This window comes from Helianthus annuus, chromosome 11, assembly GCF_002127325.2.
Source record: "Helianthus annuus cultivar XRQ/B chromosome 11, HanXRQr2.0-SUNRISE, whole genome shotgun sequence".
Classification (NCBI taxonomy): Eukaryota; Viridiplantae; Streptophyta; class Magnoliopsida; order Asterales; family Asteraceae; genus Helianthus; species Helianthus annuus.
Genome location: NC_035443.2, coordinates 37,463,314 through 37,483,634, shown reverse-complemented (window position 1 = coordinate 37,483,634; position 20,321 = coordinate 37,463,314). Strand labels below are relative to the sequence as shown.

General features: G+C 36.7%; 1 protein-coding gene and 2 long non-coding RNA genes across 5 annotated transcripts; all 3 read right to left on the bottom strand.

Annotated features, from left to right (window-relative positions):
* Window positions 1-600: 600 nt before the first annotated feature.
* On the bottom strand, window positions 601-4,217 carry LOC110890062 (G-type lectin S-receptor-like serine/threonine-protein kinase At4g27290). Of its 3 annotated transcripts, none has more exons than XR_004872400.1 (7): window positions 2,750-4,217; window positions 2,479-2,637; window positions 2,224-2,366; window positions 1,829-2,039; window positions 1,474-1,718; window positions 1,249-1,399; window positions 601-1,172 (listed from the first exon to the last, which is right to left on the bottom strand). XR_004872400.1 is itself a non-coding variant. In XM_022137626.2 (7 exons), exons 1-7 carry the CDS (start codon window positions 4,098-4,100, stop codon window positions 870-872), a joined length of 2,556 nt encoding a protein of 851 aa, XP_021993318.1. In that variant the 5' UTR covers window positions 4,101-4,217; the 3' UTR covers window positions 601-869. The 3 variants fall into 3 exon arrangements, 2 of the variants coding, with proteins under 2 accessions (XP_021993318.1, XP_035835610.1); XM_022137626.2 differs by having other exon boundaries at window positions 1,481-1,718; XM_035979717.1 differs by having other exon boundaries at window positions 2,750-3,636.
* A 1,718-nt stretch (window positions 4,218-5,935) lies between these two features.
* On the bottom strand, window positions 5,936-9,417 carry LOC110891940. The gene is made up of 5 exons (XR_002565685.2): window positions 8,997-9,417; window positions 8,717-8,926; window positions 8,538-8,641; window positions 7,360-7,447; window positions 5,936-6,362 (listed from the first exon to the last, which is right to left on the bottom strand). It is a non-coding gene; the product is annotated as an uncharacterized LOC110891940 (long non-coding RNA).
* A 3,760-nt stretch (window positions 9,418-13,177) lies between these two features.
* Window positions 13,178-16,268, bottom strand: LOC110891941. The gene is made up of 5 exons (XR_002565686.2): window positions 15,870-16,268; window positions 15,591-15,800; window positions 15,412-15,515; window positions 14,234-14,321; window positions 13,178-13,235 (listed from the first exon to the last, which is right to left on the bottom strand). It is a non-coding gene; the product is annotated as an uncharacterized LOC110891941 (long non-coding RNA).
* Between the last annotated feature and the right edge of the window lie 4,053 nt (window positions 16,269-20,321).

Genomic DNA, 20,321 nt, shown 5'->3' with positions numbered 1-20,321 from the left:
CCGTACCCGGCCCATACCGATTGGACTTCGGGTATACCCGGCCCATATGTTTCGGGTTTCGGGTATACCCGTCAGGATTGGGTTTTTTTGCCATCCCTAGGTATACGATTGGGTTTTTTTGCCATCCCTACTCAAAACCCAACAAATTGCCAAAGTCAAGCAATTTGCCAAACCCCTATATGTGAGAAACAGTTGTTGACAGCTGAATGCTTTCGCCCACAATCACTTTTGAAGAACAATTTGAATACCACTAACCAACACAAAATTGGTAACGAACATGATAAAGAAATGACATGTAGCTGTTAGAAACTGCTACTGTTTGAAAAGATAGAATCCGAAACAGTATGAACTGCAGAGATAATCTGAAATAGAAATAAACAGTTAACGTGAACCGGGCTTGTGTTTGACACAATTCCCTTAAACAGATTCGCTCTCTGTTCTCTTGGTACGCCGGTTCGAAGCAGCAATAGCGTAGGTGCCAAACATCAAAACAAGAACCATCAACGTCGATCTTTGTCCATCCAAATATCAAGATGCTTTCAAATCATCAACTCAGCATGGATCAAATTAGCTCTGATACCATGTGAATCGATAAACATATACAAAAGAAAAGCGGCTAGGGTTTTATTATCATGAAAAGTGAATACATAGAACAAGGAAAAGAGAGACTATAGATAGATGAACTATCGTTACAAGCTAAATGGGCTAAACAATAAACCCAACACAAAAAGAGCCCACTAGTTTTTTTTCGTTAACACATATAACCATTAAAAAATAATAGTACACAAATTTTAGCCCTTCGCTTTAGAACTGGATGCAAATAATACGTGTGAAACAATAAACAATTATGCCACAGTAAACTTAGTTTTCTATCGAGCATATACCTCCGAAATGGTACAATCTTTTGATGAACCTTCTGTGTTAGTACTTGAGGAGAAGTTTTCTACATGCTGCCTTTCCATGAAAAACGATGGCTGCTTTGGTTGTGGCGGTTCACCCTCGCCGCCCAGCATCAAAATTACAGATGACATTTGTGGCCTGTCTGCTGCATTGTGTTGAACGCATAACAACCCAACCTTGATTGATCTTAAGACTTCATCAGGATGACAGGATTCACTGCAACTTAAATCAACTAAATCCATTGACCTACCTTCATTATAGAGACTCCATACCTAAATGCAGTTTAGAAGTTATTAGATTTTGCAAAACAAATTGAAGCGATATATAATTTATGATTAGTGAACATACATGTGCTATAAAGTTAGTTTCTTTTTCAGATCGAACAAATCCCCTATTTCTCTTCCCGCTCACAATCTCCAGCACCAAGACGCCAAAGCTAAATACATCTGATTTGATTGAGAAAAGACCATCTAGTGCATACTCGGGGGACATATAACCACTGCATACATGAATACTTGTATGAGAATACATTTGAATTCAAGAAACAGAAAAAAAATGAATAGTTGGTTCCACCGCTTACTATGTGCCAACAACTCTTTCTGTGTTGGCTTGAGTCTCGTTTCCTCCAAAACTTCTAGCTAAGCCGAAGTCTGATATTTTAGGGTTCATATCTTGATCTAATAGAATGTTGCTAGCTTTAAGATCCCTGTGGATGATCCTTAATCGTGAATCTTGATGCAGGTAAACTAGTCCTCGCGCAATTCCTTTGATAATGTTGAAACGCTTTGTCCAATCAAGAAGTGTGCTTTGAGTTTTGTCTGGCCAAGATTTGAATTTAGTACCTTTTTGTATCTTGAAACGAGAAGTTCCTACTTTTAAACCGATGCATATAAATACTAGAAATTATATTGTTTTATATGATTCTTACCAAAAATAAAAGAGTCCAAGCTTTTATTTGGCATGTACTCATAGACCAATAGCTTCTCATCTCCCTCTATGCAACAACCAAGAATCTTCACAAGATTTCGATGCTGAAGTTTTGAAATGCAGATGACTTCGTTCTTGAACTCATCATGTCCTTGACTTGAGTTCTTGGAGAGACGCTTAACTGCAATCTCCTGCCCTTCTTCTAGCATACCCTGAAATTTTACCATTTACAATGTAAAAACTACAAACAACAAAGTTGACTTCACTGCCTATATTGTTTTAGTTTACGCGTCATATATTCATTTTTTTATTACATTCAAGGATCGAGTGACAAAGCGCAATTTCGGTGTTTTAGAGCCGTAGCTCATTTATTCTCATACAGTAATTATTGATTACCTTATAAACCGGTCCAAATCCACCCTCTCCAAGTTTATTAACAGGTGAAAAATTTTCAGTGGCATTAGCAATGGTAGAAAAGCTAAATATTGCTTGCTCGATGTCTTCTTCTTCTTGGCTTTTAGAGGCCTTCATGATTTTCCCTACAAATTAGGAAAACAGAATTCACACATGGATAAGCTGTTCAGAAGTAGTTCTATTCATGGCTCATTCATAGTACCCTAGTTACTTGTGAACTTGAGACTTTTTAATTACCTTCCCCTGCTGGTTTGGTAGGATTCCGTTTTCTCCGTGCATAACAAAACCATGTAGCAATGATCAAGCCTATGAGAAGAACCCCTGGAATGATTACAAGTAGGATGATTTTAATTTTGTTTGATCCATCCTGCTTCTTTCCCGAAATTGATTGAAAATCTGCATGATATTCACATAGCAATGAAGTTAATTGCAAACAAAGATAAAAAAAAAAAAAAAAAAAAAAAAGTGCCTTATACTATGCAGAGTACATTCTATTGGAGGAGGTTACCTAATTCTGATGAAGCCATCCTTACAAAAATATCAGCACCGCCAAGTTGTAAGTCTAGGAGGTCATTGAACCAAAGCAAGCAGATGCTTCGAGTGCTGTCTGGATTTGCATAAGCCATACAAGTACAATTCTGTAAGCACTTTTTGTGACATTCTTCTAGAGTCATGTTCATGTTAAACCAAGTGGTTTTTGTGTCTGGTAATGATACATTAGAGTACTTGATAAACCCTTCTAATCCTTTTTTGCATTCCAATTGTGTTCTCCTAATACAACCACCTGACCGGTCACCTGTGTCCCAATCCTTTTGGTTTTTGGGCACAAAGCTTTTCTTATCCATGCAATTACAGGATTGTTGGTACGCATCTATGCTGCAGATTCCATAAGCACCACACATGTTGTATGTATTGCGGGCATCGGTCGGTACTGACAAGAGACTTATCCACCCTCCAGCATTGTTTACCCAAACCGAGATATCCATATGCACCGTAGAATTCACGGTAACCCTTGCTAGAATAGAACTGTCTTCAATACTATAACCAAGAGACTCCTCACCTTCATTAATAATTACAACCACTCTAAAGGTTAAGCTCTTGTTCAATACAGTACCCCAAGGATACATTTTATTACGCCATGGTCCAGCCCGGTATTTGATCAAGGCCCCTCCTTGTCTTAGTTTGAATTCAGGATAACCAGGTGTGTCAACGGCCAACGTCACTTCTCCTGGAGCTGGATCATCACTACTCTTCCATGATGAAAGATGCCATTCCTTTCTCCTTACATAATCTCTCCCTAACTTCATGCCAGGTAGAAAAGTATCTGTTGGGTAATCAAAGCTCTGCCAAAGAACCATCTCCTGTTGATCAATCAGAACTAGATTCCCATTGTCCCGAAGCTTTGCAGTTACGTTCCCTGATGCCGTTGTGTTACATGACCAAGTCATGCTGTCATTGCTGAACAGACCGAGAATTCCTTGATCAGCGATCTTTAACTCAAGCCGTGATGCACCACGGACCGGTTGGTATCTGTTTGCAACCCAAACCACCGTTTTATCAGAGATGTTCTTATACCAGATACCGAGATATGTATTCTCAGAGCTACCTGGCTTGAAAAATCCCAGTTCGAAAATTCCAGCAGCAGAGACCAACGTATCTCCATTTGTCAGAAAACTTGTATCTGAAATGGTGTCTAGTTCAGCAGTGTAGCTTTGGTGAACAAATAGTAAGCAAAACCAAAGTATGGTTGCTCCCTCCATCAAGATTTGAGTTCCTGCTTTGTTTTCAGCAACTGATAATTTAGATTTTAGCAAGGTATTTTCATTTAAAGGCAAACTACAATTAGATTCAACGACCATTCATTTATTTCTACATTATCTAGATCATGAAGCGTACGGACCCGCATTTGGATGTCTAACCCACTGTCACAGTATTGAATTATTTAACAAGTGGATGTCTAACCCACTGTCACAGTATTGAATTATTTAACAAGTGGATGTCTGAATTTAATATTTGATTGGTATTTTCGAACTAATATATGGCCCGATAAGTTGAGAAAAAGTTGCTATCTCATTTTATTTTTCAAAATAAGTGACATCTCATTTATCACTTTTATTATGTAAAAAAAAAGCAGAAGAAAAATCGGGCGTCCTCTCTACCTAAAAAAGTTAGAATTTGCTAGTCCCAAGTCCAACTTGCGTGGGGAATTCCACAAGTAGTACTACCTAGGGGTGTTCAAGGTCGAATTATCCGCTTTTCGGATATCCAAAAATCGGATATCCGAAATTTTATATTGATATCCGAATCCGAAATTTCGGATATTCGAAATATCCGATTTTCGGATATCCGAATTAAAAAAAAAACAAAAATTCAGTTTCATTCATAAGATTAGCTGTAAACTTGTATTAACACAACCAAGTTTCAAACATCTATATCTATATCTCTAATAAAGCAAACCATTGGGGGACACATGTCACCCAATGGTTCAAGCCACTAAGCAGACACATAGGCAATGAGGTGGCAAATCTCAAATAATTGGACAAGTGGCATTGCTCTCGGATTGGGATTGAATTGGCTTCAATCAAACTTTTTATGCTGAACAATATTCACCATATCTCATTTACTTTCTCTCTCTTGAAATCTCTCTTCACGATCCTCAGAAACCCTTTCATCTTCAACCATTCTAATCTCTAACTTCCAATCTTCATCACTAATTCACTATCATCTCGGTCAATCTTAAAGGTATGGATAATTAATATGTGTTTTTTGTAGTTTCTTCATCTATCAATACCGGCTTTCTTCTTCTTCGTTGTTCTATAATTCATTCGGTCGCTACTATCCACCATCGCATAACACTGTCTTTCTTCTTCTTCGTGAGGTTTTTTCTTCTGTTTGACAAATAGTATCTTCCCCAACGATTAGGAAAGGTATTCTTATTTTGTTATTTTTAATGTTTTTACAAGATTTCTTCTTCGATTTCATCAGGAAATTAAATTTCATCTCTGTTGAATGAGGCAGGCGGTGGTGGATAATACCCCATAGGAGCAACAAGCTTATATGATTTATCAGTTCCTAGCCGCCGCCTCCAGCAATGAAGGCTAGGGTTCCGAAAACTTGATCCTGAGCCGGTTCAGTTTTAATGGTAAATTTTTGAGTTTTCTTTAGCTTATTTGTTGTTCACCTTTTATGTTAGTTGATACGGTCTCAGATCGCTATGTTAGTATGTCATTCTGCATTGTATAGATATGTGAATTCGAAATTCAAGAGGTTAGTTTTTTTTGGTTTAAAAGTTTTAAATTTCAATACAGATTCATACGACATTCTACGTTTACTTAATTTGGCCTTTGCCTCTTTACATGGAGGTAAGTTATTGTTCTTTGTTTGCCCCATTGTTTCTGATTTCATAGCTCAAAAAGCAACTTTTATTTTAAACTTTGCATATTCTGGGTAGTTTTTAACCAAAAAAAAAATCATGATTATGTTGAATGAATCTCATTTTCTTCATTATTGAATTGTTTGTGTTTTTTGGATTTCAGTATTATATGTCATAGATGATATTACAACTGAATTTTCAAGGTGATTCGTCAAAAACAGTGGTTGATTTAAAAGAAAAATACCTTTTCATGTTTCTATATATTTTATTTTCTGGATTTCCTAATATTTTATCATTTTAGTTTGATAAATTCTTCAAATTTTATATTTTTTTTTTGGCTTTTTGGGAGTGTAGATTTTAAAAATTTGATGTATTGAATGAGCTTCTTTATCAAATGGCAAGTTGAGCTCTAATCCCTTTAATTGAATATATTATGGTCGGTTACAGTGTGGTTTTGAAGTTTTACATTAGTATTTTTTATTTAATCCGACGTGAGTGCAATTACTATACGGATCATGTTAATGGATCGGGTCATACACGTTGGATTGTTTCATCATTAATTTCTCTGCAATTATTGTGGAGAAATTTGTCACACCCCGAAATATCAGAGCATGGCGTGACTGGACCGGTATCTTCATTGCACAGCGGAAGCAAAAAGCTACGACTTCTAGAAATTGAACGCCTGCTAAGTACTCGAATTCCCATGGATTCTCCTATTCCAACCGTTCCATAGTTTTTAAAATGCGACCTGAGAAAGAAACATGCGAAAAATCAACATAAAGTTGAGCGAGTTCATAGTTTGTTTTGAAAAGATTTAAAATAAATCTTTTTGATAACCGGTTTTAAAGTTGTTGAGAAAGTATAGTAAAATCATTTTCTTGGCATGATATAAGAAAAACTGTGAGTCTAGCCCACCAGAGTCTTTGTACATTGCACGAGAGAGAGTGGGCCGAGCCCAACGAACCTTTATAAGCAGGATCAGCGTGTCCTCTTACTTAGGTATAATTTGAAAAACGTTACCAAAGTTTGTAAATCCATGTATTTGTAAGTTTACATCAAATGAATCTTAAAAACATTTGAAAGTTCAGTTTATAAGTAGGTATGTAATGCGTCTATGAACATGTTGATCATTAATGTGTAGCTAAGACATTAATATGTGTGCCGACATAGGAAGCACTCAACCCGGTAGACGATTTAAGTGTCGATTCACTTCGACAGGGACACAAAAGCACTCTAAGTGGCCGCACAAGGACCGTGAGTGGGGCTCGCCCGTACCCGATAGATCTACCCCCTGTTCCATGGTCCTTAAAAGGATTAATGGTGCCTAAGTTAGCGCCTATTCGCACGTGATCCAAGAGTTCATTCCATAGCTTAATCATACCTAAGTTTGACATGTATTTCCCCCCTAAAGTTGTAAACCGAAACGTTGAAAGAAAAGGGGGACATGATCTCACTGAGTTGTCTCGTTTTTCGTACGCAGGCCAACCCAGTTCCGTTGTAGTAACTAGGACATTCCTGTCACTAGTCATGAAAATCATGCACGTTTTGTAAAACCGGTATGTTTAGTATGAATCGTTCGTAAACCATTCAAGTTCGTTGAAAATCATTTGCAACATGGTTTATAAATATGTGTTTTCATTCATCAAAATAGTGTTTGCTTTTGCAAAAACTTGCATGTCTTTCCACCCCCGAAAACATTTATAAAAAAAATGTAAAACTGTAAAAAGTGGGGGTTATGAACTCACCTGGACTTCCATGTGCAATCATAGCCTAGCGTGATTCCGTAGTGTCGTTCCAAGAACATGAATTAGCTGGCGTGCACCTATGACATTCCTACGAAGGAATACTTATGAGTTTTCTAAATTAACGTAGCTAAACTACGCGTCCGAGCTCTACCGAATCGTTAACTAAACGATCCTAAGGTGTTATTATTTTGGTTTAGATTAACCAAAATCTTGGTTATCTGGTCCCGTTTATAATCGGAATAAAACTAAGTCACAAAATCGACTTAGTTGTCGAGTGTTAAGAAATATATTTATATACATATAAATATAAATATACTTACGAAGTCGTGCTAGTCGTCGCGAATAAAAGGCGTAGATGAAATGGTAACACGATCCGCCGTAGTTTTCGTAAGGTGTAAGTATATATAATAAATATACTTGTTATCAACTAACCCGGTTAGTAAGGGGTTATAATTGTGCGGTATGTGTCGCGTTCGGTTAGACGTTTGAAATAAATATACAAAATTATACTTATTTTCAAGAATTCTTCAAATTTATGATGATTGAATAGAAACAATTATGTTTATTTTCTAAAAGCATATGAATTTCCGACAATTGGAATAAATATACTAATTATATTTATTTTATAAAAATACATGAATCAACGATGTTTGAAATAAATATAAACGTTATATTTATTTGTAAAATCACATGAATTAGTGTCGTTTGAATGAAGTATAACTAATTATAGTTATGTTGTAGAAGTTTTCGAGTTTTAGGCGTTTGGAATAAATATAAAGAATTTATATTTATTAAAATTAAGTATCGGGTTTTTCGTTAACTAGTAAGCGACGCCAAAATAAGTAATACACTCCATATTTTATCTTATAAGAAAACTCGGATTTTTTGATAAGTGTCGTTTTTGGAATAAAATCACGCGTCGTGTATCGGATTTTTAGGAAAAACGGACAGAGTTTCCTCTGTTTTTGGAATAACCCCGACAACTCAAGTTGTCGTTATTTGTCAAAATTCAACAATCATTTTATAAATTTTATGTTAAATGCATCAAAACGTCGAATACGAAACAAAATCACTAAATGTAAACCGTTAGTTAGTCGGGTCGAGCTCAGTTCGCGTATACTAAATAAATTTTGAAACCTATGTCAATCTAATCTAACTTTCGCGTCGTAAAACTTTACCGCGTCTCGTGTTGACTGAGTTTGACCTCAGTTGACCGAGTTTGATCGTATTTGACCGAGTCGATCAGAACTGTTGACCGTTGTTGACTTATGTTGACCCGAACCTGAATCGAAAATATGGGGTCAGAACCGAGTTAAATCTGAATTATGTTTTACTCAGATTCGAAACGTAACCGAACCTGAACCGAACCAAGTCTTGAGCGAGTGAACCGGGTCGAACGGAAAGGAATCTGATCAAGTTGACCTGAACCGTGACCCGAACATGCTGATGTGCACCCGAACTGAAGCTGAACGAACCGAACATCAACCGCATCATCTTTCATCATCTACCACAGAATCATTACCCTCAAAAGTCATTATCGGAACCCCACTGTTGGAGTGCACCGTGGCTGCCGGAAATGATGGGTATCATAACAGATCTTAAAAGATAAAAAAAAAAAAGAGAAGTTTACGGCTTACCAGGGAGAACGACTCGATCCACAGCTCGTAACTCTGTCCGCCGTCGAAACCCTCATCATCATCCTCATCATCGATGTCAGCGACAGAGATCGCCGCCGCCGGAGACTCCTGCCGCTCGTCTGCCTCTCTCTCCGTTCGCTGCTCCCTCTCTCTCTCTCTCCGTCTGCTCTATCTTTTTCTTTCCGCCTCGTCGCCGTATGCCACCACCGGTTGGTGGTGGCCGGTTTGTTTTAGAGCGAATGGGGGCTGGGGTGTATGGTTGTGAGAGAGGGAGGAGGAGGTAAGATGTTAGATGCTTGTAATTTACTGGTAACCGGCCGGAAAATTGGCCGGTGTTTACTCCGGTGACCGGTGTGTAGAGAGTGAGAAGAGATGGGAGCGTATGAGTGCAGGTGTGCTTTACTATGGTTCCCAATTAAAATGGCAGGAGGAAAAAATGCTTATATATGTAAAGTTTTTTTTATATATATATATATATAAGATATGAAATGGGTACATGTTTAGATATTTTAGAAGGAGTCAAAATCAAATGATGGAATTTGATAAATAATGGAGGCATGGACGTTGGAAAGATATGGAAGCAAGATATGTTGTTCTTTGACTTAATACATCTTAGTACTCAAGTATATTTGGTATGGTTCCAAGATTAAAATAAAACATTCCTCAAATTTACATGTGATGAAATAGGAATATGGAAAATACATATATAGAGGTGTATAGTCGATGGTAAGTTTCAATAAGCAAGATCATGTTTTGACTTGTGGGTTCATACAATTAAGTATGTAGGATGTGTTACTTGATTTGGTTGAATGTAAGGTTGGGTTTCATTAGGTGTATAAAATACTCACTTATTTATACCCATTAGTTACTCGTTTTTAATAGATATATTAAATATAATCTCCATAAAAATATGAATGTGTCGGTTGTATAAAAATTACTCTTATACGTTTGTATTCGTGTCATGCTAATCAGCGTAACGCAAATATAATTCTTAATTTACGCAATAGAAACTTCAAATAATAACACATATATATTTAAATATATGTTTATAGTATTACTCACTTAATAATACAATAGAGTGGGTTCCCAAGTATTTAAACATCTATCACCAATGCTCGTGCTTGTCGGTTTAATTCGTTCCCGTATGCGTTTTGTGACGTTTAAAAGCATGATAGTTCCGCGAAATCAAATTCATGTGTATAAATTTTACATGTAAAGCCTCGATTTTGTCGGCGTTGTCAGTATTTTGTTCGGTTTCAATTCGTAGTCGTTTAATGTTTAACAGGTTTTTCCGTAAACCACTGTTCGTGCACTGTAAAGTCGGATAGACATTCCTAGGCACTTCAAAGAACTAATTAAGTTAATCTACATCTTAAACACTATTTATTATCGTCCTAATGTTTGTTAATCGCGTAATTAGGAGCCGTTAATTACCGGTTGTCACATTCTCCCCCTGTTACAGAAATTTCGTCCTCGAAATTTAGATTATGTTATCTCCTCAGTGTTGTGTTGTTCCTAGGTAAGTCCGAACAATACAAAAGTGAATGACCGCGTAAACGAATCAAAACTTATTCAAATTATATGAATGTAAAGACATTTTGCATCAATAAGAACCCAACGGTTTAACTGAGTTTGTTCTAGAAATCGGTGTCAAGTGAACGAGATGTTGTGATACTATCACCAATGTGACTAGGTTTACTGGATTCAACAAAAGATGAATTTTGACCAGTAGGATTCCAAATGAACGTTCACAATATGCAAATCAATTTTTGAAACAATAGAAATTACTATCAACGGATACTTGCATTGGTTGTTGTATGATTGAAACTCGAATTCAACAAGCTCAAATAAATAGAATCACAAAAATGATTTGTCAACTATCGAACCAATAAATGAATAAGATAAAATCAAAGTTTTGACATTGTTGAGTTGCAAGGATACACCGAAATGAAATACAACCGAACCTGGTGTATCATCATCTTAATACATAGTTGCATTAAGACTATTTAAGTGATTAGTCAAACAAAAGCATACGTAGTTTCGCATGAAGCGATTGATCGTGATTAGCACAAGCTACAAGTTTATACCGACGCCACAAGGTGTCGTAATGAATGAAATAATTCAACAATAGCGGTGACCGAACAAGCATCACCGTGTTTTGCATGAAACGCTCGATCATGATTAGCCCAAGCTACCAGTTCATACCGACACCACAAGGTGTCGTAGTGAATGAAATAATTCAACAATAACGGTGACCGAACAAGCATCACCATGTTTAAAATCTGATGAAAGGTTCAATGAAGTAGATCTGAATATTCGGCTCAAACAAATCTAATAGGATTTTCGATTGAAAATGAAACAAATAAATAATGTTTTTGAGCGAAGATGAAAAGTAATGAATACCACAAGATGTTCGCTCGATGGTGAAAGAACTGCTAAGAGGTACACCAGAATATTCAACACGAACTTGTGTACTATTATCCTAACACACAATTGCATTAAGACTGATTTAATACAACAAATCGAACAAGCGGATTTAATATCAATAAACAAATAAATAATTAAATTCATACATGACGTGAGCAACAAGATTAGCGCAAGCTTCAAACTTGTGAAAAACGCCACCATAAGGTGATCGTGATCAGAGAAACGATTCAATAAAGTCAAAGACCAAACAAGCATGTTACAGTTCAAAACAAATGAAGTACTTGTTGGGATTAAGTTGAATATGATGGCCTCAATCCATCATATGAACCTTGAATTGAAGGTATATTACGAGCAAGTTCAAACAATTGAACTTGGTTTAAACACAGTCCAACAATGGATGCATGTATCAACCAGAAGATTTCGACATGGTTACAACGAAAACCATGTATGTGGCTTGAAAAGAAAAGAGTTTCAACGAGTTTCGTTGACTCGATATCAAAGAGTCAACATTATGCAATAATGTAGTTTATCCAAATCACAATGCAATAATCGACATAGCGAAACAATATTGAACGTTGATAAAGCAACAATTTCAAGTGAAGCCACATGCGTAACGAACAACGCATGTGTAACATATGAATTTGTCAAGAATGAAGCAATTAAGTGTTCGTTATCATGAAATAAAATCTTCGTGATGCAATGGCCATTAGGGGGAGTAGAAATGCAAAATCTACTCAGTATATGCAAGAAGTCGAAATTTCAACAAAAGAAATTTAAGGACTTTACCTGGAATTTCGCGTGATAACCCTCTATTAGTTGACATTACCATGGAATGTCGAACATAGTGTAATCGCCATAAATGAAATAGGGGGAATGTGGAGACATGTGACTTCTTTTGCAGCGTCAATAGTTGTGAGTCTCTTTAGACTAAGCATCGATTGTTGTGAAATCTTGTTTTAACGTACCTCAGCGTAACTCGTGTCATTTGCAGGATCACGTGGCAAAGTACTGCATTTCGGTTGTTGTTCTCTCGCTATCGAGATTAGCATCGTTGTTGTCGTGATCGTTTGTGTTTTCCCAAGGCCTTGCCTCGAAAGTCGTGTGTGATGTACTTCGACGTCCGCTGACGTATAGTTTAAGTTTCACGTATATTCGCGCACTTGCGTTTCGTTCCGCATAGAATGTGATGTGCTCTGACATCCGTTGACGTATAGTTTGAGTTTCATGTATCATTGTGCACTAGCGTTTCGTTCCACGTAGGTTACCTGCTCGGGTAAGTGAAATAGCATAGAAGACATAACATAATGGTGTTTGCTCGAGTTGTTAGTCACGGTTTCTAAGTGAGGACTTTTAATGAGTTTCGAAATAGGTTTCCAAAGGTCCTAAATGCATGTTATTCAAAACTTTCAAAGTTTTGCTTAATGTATGAATTTGTTTCATGAACCGTCTATCAACACAACACTTGTGTATGTTTAAAACCAATATTGTGGACTCATTGTTTTCGGCAACGGTTGGAACCCATATTCAAGTCCTAGGCGTTCTGTATATGTTCATAGTCTTAGAAATCTAAGTCCCCGAGGAAAGTGAGGTTAGAGCCTAGGTATCTCTAGAGAAACCTAATTCGCTGAAACCTATAGCTCTGATACCAATCTGTCACACCCCGAAATATCAGAGCATGGCGTGACTGGACCGGTATCTTCATTGCACAGCGGAAGCAAAAAGCTAAGACTTCTAGAAATTGAACGCCTGCTAAGTACTCGAATTCCCATGGATTCTCCTATTCCAACCGTTCCATAGTTTTTAAAATGCGACCTGAGAAAGAAACATGCGAAAAATCAACATAAAGTTGAGCGAGTTCATAGTTTGTTTTGAAAAGATTTAAAATAAATCTTTTTGATAACCGGTTTTAAAGTTGTTGAGAAAGTATAGTAAAATCATTTTCTTGGCATGATATAAGAAAAACTGTGAGTCTAGCCCACCAGAGTCTTTGTGCATTGCACGAGAGAGAATGGGCCGAGCCCAACGAACCTTTATAAGCAGGATCAGCGCGTCCTCTTACTTAGGTATAATTTGAAAAACGTTACCAAAGTTTGTAAATCCATGTATTTGTAAGTTTACATCAAATGAATCTTAAAAACATTTGAAAGTTCAGTTTATAAGTAGGTATGTAATGCGTCTATGAACATGTTGATCATTAATGTGTAGCTAAGACATTAATATGTGTGCCGACATAGGAAGCACTCAACCCGGTAGACGATTTAAGTGTCGATTCACTTCGACAGGGACACAAAAGCACTCTAAGTGGCCGCACAAGGACCGTGAGTGGGGCTCGCCCGTACCCGATAGATCTACCCCCTGTTCCATGGTCCTTAAAAGGATTAATGGTGCCTAAGTTAGCGCCTATTCGCACGTGATCCAAGAGTTCATTCCATAGCTTAATCATACCTAAGTTTGACATGTATTTCCCCCCTAAAGTTGTAAACCGAAACGTTGAAAGAAAAGGGGGACATGATCTCACTGAGTTGTCTCGTTTTTCGTACGCAGGCCAACCCAGTTCCGTTGTAGTAACTAGGACATTCCTGTCACTAGTCATGAAAATCATGCACGTTTTGTAAAACCGGTATGTTTAGTATGAATCGTTCGTAAACCATTCAAGTTCGTTGAAAATCATTTGCAACATGGTTTATAAATATGTGTTTTCATTCATCAAAATAGTGATTAGTTTTGCAAAAACTTGCATGTCTTTCCACCCCCGAAAACATTTATAAAAAAAAATGTAAAACTGTAAAAAGTGGGGGTTATGAACTCACCTGGACTTCCATGTGCAATCATAGCCTAGCGTGATTCCGTAGTGTCGTTCCAAGAACATGAATTAGCTGGCGTGCACCTATGACATTCCTACGAAGGAATACTTATGAGTTTTCTAAATTAACGTAGCTAAACTACGCGTCCGAGCTCTACCGAATCGTTAACTAAACGATCCTAAGGTGTTATTATTTTGGTTTAGATTAACCAAAATCTTGGTTATCTGGTCCCGTTTATAATCGGAATAAAACTAAGTCACAAAATCGACTTAGTTGTCGAGTGTTAAGAAATATATTTATATACATATAAATATAAATATACTTACGAAGTCGTGCTAGTCGTCGCGAATAAAAGGCGTAGATGAAATGGTAACACGATCCGCCGTAGTTTTCGTAAGGTGTAAGTATATATAATAAATATACTTGTTATCAACTAACCCGGTTAGTAAGGGGTTATAATTGTGCGGTACGTGTCGCGTTCGGTTAGACGTTTGAAATAAATATACAAAATTATACTTATTTTCAAGAATTCTTCAAATTTATGATGATTGAATAGAAACAATTATGTTTATTTTCTAAAAGCATATGAATTTCCGACAATTGGAATAAATATACTAATTATATTTATTTTATAAAAATACATGAATCAACGATGTTTGAAATAAATATAAACGTTATATTTATTTGTAAAATCACATGAATTAGTGTCGTTTGAATGAAGTATAACTAATTATAGTTATGTTGTAGAAGTTTTCGAGTTTTAGGCGTTTGGAATAAATATAAAGAATTTATATTTATTAAAATTAAGTATCGGGTTTTTCGTTAACTAGTAAGCGACGCCAAAATAAGTAATACACTCCATATTTTATCTTATAAGAAAACTCGGATTTTTTGATAAGTGTCGTTTTTGGAATAAAATCACGCGTCGTGTATCGGATTTTTAGGAAAAACGGACAGAGTTTCCTCTGTTTTTGGAATAACCCCGATAACTCAAGTTGTCGTTATTTGTCAAAATTCAACAATCATTTTATAAATTTTATGTTAAATGCATCAAAACGTCGAATACGAAACAAAATCACTAAATGTAAACCGTTAGTTAGTCGGGTCGAGCTCAGTTCGCGTATACTAAATAAATTTTGAAACCTATGTCAATCTAATCTAACTTTCGCGTCGTAAAACTTTACCGCGTCTCGTGTTGACTGAGTTTGACCTCAGTTGACCGAGTTTGATCGTATTTGACCGAGTCGATCAGAACTGTTGACCGTTGTTGACTTATGTTGACCCGAACCTGAATCGAAAATATGGGGTCAGAATCGAGTTAAATCTGAATTATGTTTTACTCAGATTCGAAACGTAACCGAACCTGAACCGAACCAAGTCTTGAGCGAGTGAACCGGGTCGAACGGAAAGGAATCTGATCAAGTTGACCTGAACCGTGACCCGAACATGCTGATGTGCACCCGAACTGAAGCTGAACGAACCGAACATCAACCGCATCATCTTTCATCATCTACCACAGAATCATTACCCTCAAAAGTCATTATCGGAACCCCACTGTTGGAGTGCACCGTGGCTGCCGGAAATGATGGGTATCATAACAGATCTTAAAAGATAAAAAAAAAAAGAGATGTTTACGGCTTACCAGGGAGAACGACTCGATCCACAGCTCGTAACTCTGTCCGCCGTCGAAACCCTCATCATCATCCTCATCATCGATGTCAGCGACAGAGATCGCCGCCGCCGGAGACTCCTGCCGCTCGTCTGCCTCTCTCTCCGTTCGCTGCTCCCTCTCTCTCTCTCTCCGTCTGCTCTATCTTTTTCTTTCCGCCTCGTCGCCGTATGCCACCACCGGTTGGTGGTGGCCGGTTTGTTTTAGAGCGAATGGGGGCTGGGGTGTATGGTTGTGAGAGAGGGAGGAGGAGGTAAGATGTTAGATGGTTGTAATTTACTGGTAACCGGCCGGAAAATTGGCCGGTGTTTACTCCGGTGACCGGTGTGTAGAGAGTGAGAAGAGATGGGAGCGTATGAGTGCAGGTGTGCTTTACTATGGTTCCCAATTAAAATGGCAGGAGGAAAAAATGCTTATATATGTAAAGTTTTATATATATATATATAAGATATGAAATGGGTACATGTTTAGATATTTTAGAAGGAGTCAAAATCAAATGATGGAATTTGATAAATAATGGAGGCATGGACGTTGGAAAGATATGGAAGCAAGATATGTTGTTCTTTGACTTAATACATCTTAGTACTCAAGTATATTTGGTATGGTTCCAAGATTAAAATAAAACATTCCTCAAATTTACATGTGATGAAATAGGAATATGGAAAATACATATATAGAGGTGTATAGTCGATGGTAAGTTTCAATAAGCAAGATCATGTTTTGACTTGTGGATTCATACAATTAAGTATGTAGGATGTGTTACTTGATTTGGTTGAATGTAAGGTTGGGTTTCATTAGGTGTATAAAATACTCACTTATTTATACCCATTAGTTACTCGTTTTTAATAGATATATTAAATATAATCTCCATAAAAATATGAATGTGTCGGTTGTATAAAAATTACTCTTATACGTTTGTATTCGTGTCATGCTAATCAACGTAACGCAAATATAATTCTTAATTTACGCAATAGAAACTTCAAATAATAACACATATATATTTAAATATATGTTTATAGTATTACTCACTTAATAATACAATAGAGTGGGTTCCCAAGTATTTAAACATCTATCACCAATGCTCGTGCTTGTCGGTTTAATTCGTTCCCGTATGCGTTTTGTGACGTTTAAAAGCATGATAGTTCCGCGAAATCAAATTCATGTGTATAAATTTTACATGTAAAGCCTCGATTTTGTCGGCGTTGTCAGTATTTTGTTCGGTTTCAATTCGTAGTCGTTTAATGTTTAACAGGTTTTTCCGTAAACCACTGTTCGTGCACTGTAAAGTCGGATAGACGTTCCTAGGCACTTCAAAGAACTAATTAAGTTAATCTACATCTTAAGCACTATTTATTATCGTCCTAATGTTTGTTAATCGCGTAATTAGGAGCCGTTAATTACCGGTTGTCACAAAATTAGTGTAGTACTTTGAATTTGAAATTTGAAACTGAAATTTTTATTGGAGTCTATTTTGGAGGTCGAAGATTGTGATTGACATGGATTTGATGACATGATTGGTTTTATTTATGGAAGTGATTGGGGTAAATAATTGAACCTAGACAAATTTATGGTAGCTAAAATTACAACTAAAAACTATAATCCTCTAAAACTCTAATCTATGGGCAACGAAAGGATTGTAGAATATAACTTCGACGTTTATTTCATCTACCTTATTGATGTAGTGCGTGAAACGGAACGAAGATCGAACACGTTGATTCTAAGAATACCCGTGTAGTTCTTCCCCAACCCCCAAGATTCCTCCCAAAAGGCACGGAATTTAAAGTGAAAAATTCAGTAGTTTCAAAATTCAATTCTAATTGTTCAAATTACTAGAGGGACATATAAATTAGAACAGAAATTCGAAATGGGCCTAAAAAAGATAACGGGCCAAACACACGGCCTAAAACAAAATGCCCAAAATAGTTCAAAAAACATAAAAATGCAAATAACTAATAGAAATAAGCGTTTTTTGGCCCGGGCGATGACCCAAACCGTCATAGGCATTTGCAGCAAGATGGAGCTCGTTCTCACGTTCGTTTCGCCTGGTCACACGCCCAAAACGGACCCCCATACCCCAAGTTAGAGCCATTTTAGTGAAGCCCCTTTTGTTACGCGATGTTGGGCCTCCAAATACAAGATGGCCCGCTCCTCCACACTTGGGCCTGCATCACTTATTGTACACATATTTCCTTTAAATTTAATACTTGTAACTTTTATTTCCCGTTATTGTACTCATTTCACTTATTTTGTTCAATTTTCCAGGTTATTGTTCTTCTTATTATTAAGTCAAATCACGTTTGTCTTGAAGATTGTTAGAGATTAAGATCCCTTCGTTGCAGAAGCCATTGGTGCGTATATGGATCACAAACTTTTACTTTTGTTAGCTCTTGGATTAACCTTTTGAAATAATTGAAATGCCATTGTAACAATTTAATGTTTTAAGGTGGCAAAATGTTTTCTAAATGTTATCGACTTATTTAGAAATTGCATTCGTCAACTGTTTGATGAAATGCCTAAGTTGAACTTTTATCTTTTGTTGTTTTTGTTATAAGTATTCTAGAACATTCCATTTTATTATTTTTGTTTAACTGGTTGCAGGTGCGTTTACCTTGGTTCACGGGCATTGTTTTTGTCTTTTGCTAGTTGTGTAGCTATTCGGGTTTGTTTTCTTACCCTTCCTCTAAGATTATGTTAAATATATATAAGATTTTGTTTTTCGTTGTTTGCTGTATATAGTTGTAGTTATTTTCTAATGTAGACTAACCTTAAGCAGCTTTGATATTGACTTTTGGTTTAAGATAGGTTTCTGTGTTGGGGCTTTCGGAAGGATTAAGGGTTGGTTTTCGACGGTGGAAAACGTTAGAGAGATGTCCTTTTTGTGGTTGAATCACAGGTCTAAAATCACCGGTACTGATTGGGAATTATGGCGTATTTTTTATATGGATGTATAGAACATAGGCTGTTATTTATTTCTGGTGTGTTAAACTTTGTATTTTCTTTGGTCTTTCAGCAACTGCTGGGTTTTTGGTGTTAACTGGAATTCCGTTTTTTGTTCAAAAAAAAGTTAACGGGTCAAAACAAGTTCAATTCAATACATTTCATTTTTGCTACGTGCTGAAACACGGGAGGGATAGGTTGACCCACTAATCCTTTTCCTATGTTTTTTAATATATTTAAATCTATAGTTAGGTTAACAACAATTACAAAAGTATTATGACCTTAATTATCTATATCTTTGAGCAAAGAGTGGTAAAAAAGTTTTGATGCTGATTATGGGCTTTTCAACCTGATTGACCTGTACATCCTTTAGCATTTTTTTTTTTTTTGATTTGACCACTTTGATCTGTTTGATATAAAGTCTGACTCATTCACAAGTAAACGGGTAAATACATTTCACAAGAATTTAATGTTTGAATTTGCAGGTGATCTCTCGTGACTTGAGTTGATATCATGTTGCTCTTGAGATAAAGAATTAATATTTGTGGATGTTATCGAATGTTAGGCAAAGACACTTATGTCCAGTGTTGGAGTGTTGGATGCTGTTAGAGAATCACTTACTACCCTAAAGTTTGTCGGACAGATTGCCGCTGATTAAATTCGTGTTGAACAAGTAAATGAAGACATTTAATATGTCAAATGTAGGATCGCGTGCTGACCCAAACGAGTCAATCAGAAGAGATCTTATCCGTTTCAGATGCGGAAAATAAGAAACGGACGTGAAAAACAGCTTGATTCACTTAAATTTGCCTTGTATTGATGATTTCACAGCTTTACAATCAAACGGCACTTCGACAGCAGTTCGGTACCGGAAACTAGAACCCTTCATCTGATTTCGCTCCAGACTGACTATATATAGTGGCCTGATTCCGCTCGAAAGGAACATAACCATTTGGAGCGGAATAGCAAGCTTCTGATTCCGCTTGAAAGTGTCCACTATCATTTCAAGCGGAATTAACATTTGGAGCGAAATCAGCTTCATAAACATAGAAACTTTCCTATTTTCTCGATCTACGTGCCCTGATCTATACAATCTAATCTAAGACTCGATACAAGACGAATTCGACAAATGTATGCACCAACAGACTCTCCCTCAGATGTTGACGAGTCTTCAGTGTCGAGTCTTCTCATCTTCAGTCTTTATCAGTCTTCGGGCTTCCAAAAACTTTCTCGAACTCTTTGTTCCACTTTAATTCTCTTGATTAGATTTCTTGATTCTTAAAATTCATCAGCATCTGCACTTTCAGGATCAGAACCTTGCTCTTTGTCAAACCGACTCCCTCTCAACTTATGCTAGGATCGTAGTCTAGCTATCTTCATGAACAAGCATTGCTACCAGGTTTACCTGCAGATTCTCTACCCAAAACATAAATTTCATAAAAATAAGATATTAACAAATTTTAAAATTTTATGCACCAACACCGAGTC

Coding starts and splice junctions, on each gene's coding strand:
- LOC110890062 (XM_022137626.2), bottom strand. CDS start 4,100: ATGGTCGTTGAATCTAATTGTAGTTTGCCTTTAAATGAAAATACCTTG. Junction 2,367..2,478: donor TACCAAACCAGCAGGGGAAG/GTAATTAAAAAG, acceptor CCTAATTTGTAG/GGAAAATCATGAAGGCCTCT. Junction 1,719..1,828: donor CTTGGACTCTTTTATTTTTG/GTAAGAATCATA, acceptor AATCTTGGCCAG/ACAAAACTCAAAGCACACTT.